Source organism: Pocillopora damicornis, chromosome 5 (genome assembly GCF_964200805.1).
Source record: "Pocillopora damicornis chromosome 5, jaPocDami1.2, whole genome shotgun sequence".
Lineage (NCBI taxonomy): Eukaryota > Metazoa > Cnidaria > Anthozoa > Scleractinia > Pocilloporidae > Pocillopora > Pocillopora damicornis.
Window position 1 is genome coordinate 10,427,535 of NC_142674.1, and position 7,857 is coordinate 10,435,391.

Genomic DNA, 7,857 nt, shown 5'->3' on the forward strand with positions numbered 1-7,857 from the left:
TACATAATTTTTGTCAAAGGAATGTTTATAATGTGCCTAAGTTGTGATCATAGCGGACGCATTTCTCCCATACTTAATGGGAAAAAATGAACGTAGATAAATGATGCGCTGACATACATCGATTGCTGGTCGCAAAATTTTCACAGATACCTCCTAGATCAGTAAATTAAAGCAAATATGTCCTTAAACACCTTCAGGCGTCTTCAGCATTGCCTCACAATAAATAACTATAGTTTCCACCACGCACAAAATCCAGTCAAAGCGAACACAAAAGATGTCAAAAAATACTTCATGCCATTGAGGTAACAGCGAAAATTTAAAATGGCTTAAAACTGGTTCTTCATAAAGCATGCGTTCAGCAGCATGCGTTCAGCAGCATGCTTTTCTAAAGGATGCAACACCACTGTTTACTTTTGTGAACGTTATGTTACTCGAAAATGCTAATCGTATCTGATGGCTTGGCCAATAAACCTGCACTTATCGTTTTTTCATTTAACAGCTTCGCGAACGTCACTAACAGATAGGTTTTGAGCGTAACACCAAACGTCTTTATTTATAACTTTAATGGAAAAGATCTCTAATAAGATACGACAGTATCGGATGCATGACATTAATGGCTGATGAAAGGAAAAGTGCCAAAGTGGGTTTACCTTTGCACCGTCACATTTACCCACGACAAGCAAAGATTGGTCTCGTCCTCCTTCCCCTCGCTCCCTAATCTGCGTCACGCACGAGCGACTTAGCTACAATTAGTACAGTAACAAACAGATATTTACATCCGTTGATTTTAAATAAGTCGTATTTTTAAAATATCTTACTCAAAGATGTGCCAGGTTTCCCAGTTAACTTGCTGAAAAAAAAAAGAAAACCTTAATAGTAATTCTAGCTCAATTAGAATTGATTTTATTTAGTATGAGAAGTTTTGTGCCGTCGAAAACCAATCGGAAGTAACTGTTTCCACGAAAAGCAAATATTACATCGTTCTCTAAATAAACAAATCTACTTAACCATATAACCAGAGTATGTTGTTGGCGAAGTTAATGGACATACATAACAACGACGTCTTGCTCGTTCTTGAATATTCTCGGTGGAATTTGCGGCGCAGACGAACGCACTTGCAAAGTAACTTCCAATGGCTAATTTCTACCCTTACTCAGCTTTCGTCACACTGCTCACGCTGTGTAACAAGGATATAAAACATCGCACGAAGTCCTAAAAAACTCTCCGGACTTGAACCAGAATTGATTTTAGCAAGATTGCGTGTTTTTAAAAGCCAACGAGTTTATTGGAGATGACTACCCGTACCGTCTCATCGTGTCACTTAGGCATAACCTGACACGATGTCGATAGTTTCGACTCCTGATGGCCGAGAGCACTCGGATTTCTTTTTTTCCGAGTACGCCTGTGTCACTTACTGAATAATACATCATTCTCATTTATTCACCAGGCTTAAAAATATTCCATCACATTTATTCCATTGCGCGTATGCCACACATGACATTCCAATCCTAGCAGTATGCAGGATGTTTGTCCCATGAAGCACTCGGACTATACAGTGCAGCGCACTATACAGTGCACACACTAATATAATCGCAATCCATAAAAAAATGAGAGGCATTAAATAAAGGTTGTTATAAAAAAAATTGGATTGGACAACTGAATGAAGAGATAAGTAACGAAATGTCCTTCATCAACCTTACTTATTTCTCTCCGTCGTTTAAACAAATGATTCTTTCATATAATCTCAAGTCATCAGAATGAATAGACTAAAAATAATTCATTGGAGACAGTCTCTGTTTGGTAGAACATCAAGTAGTTGGTTGCTTACCTGAGCCCACAGGGACGAGCTGTTTTGAAAGCTCAAATATCTTCATGGATTGGAATAAATTTATTCCTTTTTCCAGTGCGGGTGCCTTCCTCAGCTCCTTGCAGTGACCAGAAACAACTTCCGGGATGGTGCAAAGATTACCCGTCCTTCGCCAACCTAAACCTAACTTGGCACGATGAACCGGACAGATAGTCATACCCGATAAATTCGCCGGCTTTTGAAAACATCCACATCTCGCCAAAATTAATTCTACCTCCGTTTCAATTCCGGAAAATTTCAACGACTTTTTGTGATTTTTGATATCCCTGTTACACCGCGTGAGATGCGTGACGGAAGTTGAAGAACTTGTGCGTTCGTCTGCGCCGCAAATCCCACCAACAATATTCAAGAACGAGCAAGACATCGCTGTTCTATGAAGTTCCCCGACAATAAACTCTGGTTTTAGATGCAATGTTTCACAGATAAAAATAATTCGATTTATTTATTTAAAGAACGATGCAATTTTCGTGAGAACAGGTACTTCTGATTGGCTATCGTCGGCATAAAGCTTCTCATTCTTAATAAAATCAATTCTTATCGTTTCAGTTTGAATTGCTTTTATGATATTTTCTTTTATTTTTACTTCAGCAAGTTAACTGGGGAACCTGGCACATCGTTGAGTAAGATATTTTAAAATAAGACTTATTGTAAATTAACAGATGTAAATATCTGTTTGTTACTGTACTAATTGTAGCAAAGTCGCTCGTGCGTGACACAGATTAGGGAGCGAGCCTGTGAGATTTAATTTCAGCTCATAGTTTGTTTTACCTATGTAGACAATATTTAACATCAATATATATTTTTTAAAGGTTCAAACCGCTAAGAAAGTAAAACCCTCATGTTTTATGTACAAACTTTGGCCGAGGAGCTAATTTATTCAATAGTGCATTGTTATGTAGAGTTGTAGATTTCAAAGGCGCTCAATTGGAATTTTATCGAATTTTGATCGGCGTTCATGCAAAAGTGCTACTAGATCCTAAAGATTTAAAACCGGAGACCTAAAAATCAATGACTGAACTGTCTTTGGTTATAATATCAGAGGATTTGAAGAACTACCGGTCAGCTTTTTTCGTCGCTGAGTTTGGATTATTTTACACCTTCGCGTAAATGAGAAAAGTGTGTCTTCTTAATCGGGTCTCAGTTCGCTCACAAATAAGCAGAGATAAAAATAATTCCCATGGTTTGACTAAGGAAGAATCAATGTATTCAATTATACTTAAGAAAGATTCACAGCTATGTAAACGTCTGTGTAGCGAGAAGCTGAAAAGTGTAAAATTTCGAGTTTCCGCCAGGTGAAATCCGAGCTTCCGGTAGGGTGACCGTTTTTCGTGGTTTTCTGCCGTTATATGGAATATTTCAAAAAACTAACCTCATATCCTTCAGTTACTTACCTAGGCCTTCAAACTGACAAAGTATGAGCGCAATCGATTTTTTGACCGTGGCCACGATTTCTTTGATTTTTACTGACAATCACTCTTAAATCTTTTCTTTATCTTTATACAATTAATTTTATCAAATATTGGACAAAAAAATACTTCGTGACAGCTAATATCTTGAATATCGCAAGGGCCCCTTTGAGCGCGATGCTCAACTAGTTTGCTTGAAAATCCGAAAGGTATCTGATGAGTGTTTTGGCTGACACGAAACACCGCGTCATCCCAGTAACGAAGTATTTTTTCTGTATTTTAAAAGCTCGAATTTTGATAGAGGGCGAAACGGATATCTCCTATGATGCACTCTGTGACCTTTGCGAGCAATCGCGAAGTAGATATTTTGTTGAGTATTTGAATAAATCGTGCCGGGTTTAACCGAAGATGTCTTTGTTCAAGAAGGGGGGAGGTTAAATTAAAGTTTGTCACAAACAGATATAAAAAGTATTCCTCCAGAAGTCTCTGAACGGGCAACCTTGAAAAATCATACCCCTAACCTTACAGATTTCTGTTGACCGATAACCGCTGTTGCACGTAAATAGAACATTGGTGATGATAGCGATTTCTACGCTCTCGTGGACTGACCTAACATTTATCAATAAACTCTTGAATTGCTTTCACATTGTGTCCTCTTATCTCTTCTTTGTGCTTCACAACAAATCACTTAGAATCGCGCTTCACGGTTCGTACGGTTTTCTAAGAGGCAACTACCTCGATATACCTGGCAGTACCTTAATACCAAAAATACTAAGGAATCCAAAAAAATTTGGTTTCGGCATAACATGCAATCTTTTTTATCCTCTCTCACTCCCGAGCTTCAAATAACACCTTTCTGGAATGTCTGCCATGTATTTCTTGGAACATCAACCACGAAATGTGGTCATGAATCAAATAATGCTCCACAAAGTTTTTTTTTTTTTTTTTTTATCTCATCACCTTTCTGCTTGAAAAATCTTCCATGAGAAACAACTCCCCCATTAGAAGCTTGTTCCACAGGCATTCAAAAGTTAATCTCATCTGCAGAGGGTACAAGGAGAAAAGAATCTATTTTTGCATTAGTTGCCGGTTACTGCCACTGAGTATCCCGAGGCTAGATTTTTATTTCTTTTCCGGGAGTCGATATAATATCCAATATTTTTCAATTGTGCACTCGCGTCTGTAGACAAGTGGTTGTTCAAATTTAAGTTTTTCAGGTATTCCACTTTGCTTCATTGAGACCCTGCTAACTTTCGCGCATCATTTGATTTGATTTTACACGTTAGACCTTAAGACGTTGGACATCTAAGAACATTTGTTAATTATTTTCATATTTCTAACGCAACTAGTACCTTCCATGTTACATCTTCCTTAGGTAGTTTCAAAAGAGGCAGTTTATCCTCGCTTGCAATTGGTAGTTTACATCTTGTGAATGTTTCTGCTCACTGAAACTCTGCCTTCCTAAGCAGAGAGATTGGACATAACTTGATAATTCTGGCACTCTTTAAAACAAGAGTTCCTTTACAAAGTCTCTAAAGCAACAAAGAACCATTTCAACCTAAGAGACTGTTAAAACAACAATGGGAATTTTACTTAATATAAGGATAAAAAATATATATATATGACTTTATAGCACATAACATCAATACCATTATTTTATTTTCTGCGAATGAAAATATCGATATCGGCCGCTCAGCTAACTCTCTGCCGGCTTGAGTTGTTAGATGTATATTTGTTTGCTTTGTTTCTTTATTGTTTATGACCTACGCAAATTCATACGCAAACTTACTATGCTAAGTCCTATTGATAAATTAACAATATATTAGGTGGTCCATGCTCTTCCGAAATAACCAACATCAGACTGCGAACGTCAACACAACGATATTTATCAGCTCTTCACGAAAATTTCGAGGACTGAAGGTTATGAAAAGAAACTGAAATGAGCAATGATATTAAGAAACAAAAATTACATAGTTGTACAATGTACCCCAATGTCTGACACTTGCCGAATCGTATCTTTCAGTAGCAGGCCTCTATTCTCGAGAAAAGGTGACTAGTCACATGGCGTGATACATGTCTATATCAGATATGTGTATAGGGCGGAATCGTGTCAATTAGCGGTCAATCACCCTTGAAATTGCACCCCTGGCAAAGTTTGAATAAACGCTCAACAATTAGTGAGATAAATTGACATTTTTCTCTCAGAGGGAAACGATTTTTTTGTCTCTATGTTTTATCTTTTATAATTTTCAGTCAATTACATGGAGAAGCGAAGGACCATCAGCATTTACCATTAAAAAGAATCTTATTCAGTAGGTCTCTCCTTTGAAGACATTCAACGTTACTATTTATAGATAGCAGATATAGCATCTAGATCATAAGAGGCAGATCGCAGCTATAGACGGTTATAGATATAAGAAACGCAGTGAAGATAGCATAAATATATTTTTACTCTCTTGCTGTTGGTTTAAACTGTAAGCTGTTAGCAGGTCTGTACTCTGCAGCACGGACTACGAGCTTGGTTGAAAAGAGGGAGTGAGACATTTTAAACTCAATATCGAAACAATTCGTCACCTTGATAGCACAGTATCATTACCTAATGACCGCGGTTCGTGCCTCTTGTAAAAAAATTGAGAGTACTTGAACAGAATAAGTCTAACAGCCTAGGTAAACATTCTTTTTGAGAACACTTTCTTTTGTAATAGCCAGAATAAGGTAAATTGAAATCTGACACAAGTGAAGAGGGCAATCTAATAAAAAAACTAGACCCTCGCCATTGTGGCGAGGGTCATAAAACTTGATAATTCTCATACTCTTTCCAAACAAAAAATCCTTTACAAAGTTTCGAAAACAACAATGAACTATTTTAAGCAGAGAGACAAAACAGCAATGGGAATTTTACTCAATTCAAGGTTAAAACATATATATATATATATAAATGCAGAAGTCTAACAACCTGGGTAAAACATTCCTTTCAAGAACGCTTTTTTTTCTAAAAACGAGAAAAAGATGAATTGAAATCCTATAAAAGTGAAGAGGGCAAACAAATAAACAAACAAGACCCTCACCATTGTGTGTTCAGAAAGTCACTCGATACAGTCAATATCCGCTTTTGACTGTTAGCTGTTGTATACGTTTGGGCTTAGTTCTGAAATATTTTTAAAGGATAAGGAATGCAAAAACTTCGATTTGGCTCGAAATTATGCTTGTGCCATTGTTTAACAAGTTCTGGAGAAAGTAAATGACCGCAGACAAGAGCTTCTAATGTCTTGCTGAATACAAATATCCCTGCATGTTTTTCAGTAAATTTAGGCTGTTGCCCATATACCTTACACGTGTGTAGAGTTCGCTGATTGTTAACATAGGGGGTGACGAGCAAATTAAGTATTACTCACCATCGAAGGGAATCGAACTACATTCGGCTGCACGGTTAGTAACAGTTTGCCAAGAGGCAACTACTTCGATATACTTGGCTGTACTTTAATACCAAAAATACGAAGGAATGCAACAGTTTTTGGTTTCGGCATAACATGTAATTTTTTACCTCTTACTCCCGAGCTTCAAATAATAACTCTCTGCAATGCCTGCCCTGGATTTCTTGAAACAACAACTCTGAAATGTGGTCATAAATCAAACAATGCTTCACAAGGTATTTTTATTTTAATTTTCGTCACCTTTCTGCTTGAAAAATCTCCCAGGAGAGACAACTCTCCTTATGGGAGTTAGTTCCATAGGCATTCAGAAGTTAATCTCATCTGCAGAGGAGCACAAGGAGGAAATAATTTATTATTGTATGAGTCGCCGCTTACTGCGACTTAGTATTCCGAGGCTAGATTTTCATGTTTTTTTCGTGGGTCGATATGACATCCAATATTTTTCACCCGTGCACTCGCGTTTGTGGACAAGTGGTTGTTCCAATATAAGTTTGTCAGGTATTCCACTTTGCTTCATTGAGACCCTGCTAACTTTCGTGCATCATTTGATTTTACACCTTTGACTCTAGGAAGTCGGCTATCTAAATACGTTTGTTAAAGGAAAAGCAACATTGAAAATACTCCTTATTTATTTTCATGTTTGTAACGCAACGGGTGCCTTCCATAGTATACATCGTATGAGGTAAGATTTGTATACTGGCCCTGATTAGTTTCAAGAGAGGCAGTTTATCCTCGCTTGGTAGTTTACATGTTGTGAATATTTCTGCTGACTGAAACTCTGCTTCTAAAGCAGAGAAGACTGGAAAAAACTTGATATTTCTGACACTATTTTAATAAAGAGCTCCTTTACGAAGTTTCCAAAACAACAAGGAACTATTTTAAGCTGAGAAACTGTCGAAACAACAATGGGAATCTTTCTCAATACAGGGATTAAAAAAAAAAAAAAAAAAATATATATATATATAACTAACTGCAGACAGTACTGTTTCGGCCTTCTGGGCCTCATCAGTGCAGTGCTGATGCTAGGATGGAGGTAAGGCAATATAGCCACCCCAAGTGATCTCACACATGTGGGATCATCTAAGCCATGCCAGAGTGCTCAAACTAGAAAAACTAGTGGGCGTGCATATATATATATATATATATTTAT

General features: G+C 37.3%; 1 protein-coding gene across 1 annotated transcript; it reads right to left on the reverse strand.

The window, feature by feature from the left end:
• Window positions 1-715: 715 nt before the first annotated feature.
• Window positions 716-2,274, reverse strand: LOC149045146 (uncharacterized). Its single transcript, XM_089206572.1, has 2 exons — window positions 1,829-2,274; window positions 716-850 (listed from the first exon to the last, which is right to left on the reverse strand). Exons 1-2 carry the CDS (start codon window positions 2,229-2,231, stop codon window positions 843-845), a joined length of 411 nt encoding a protein of 136 aa, XP_089062698.1. The 5' UTR covers window positions 2,232-2,274; the 3' UTR covers window positions 716-842.
• Between the last annotated feature and the right edge of the window lie 5,583 nt (window positions 2,275-7,857).

Bases quoted from the DNA above. Each gene is read 5' to 3' on its own strand.
- LOC149045146 (XM_089206572.1), bottom strand. From the start codon at position 2,231: ATGTCTTGCTCGTTCTTGAATATTGTTGGTGGGATTTGCGGCGCAGAC.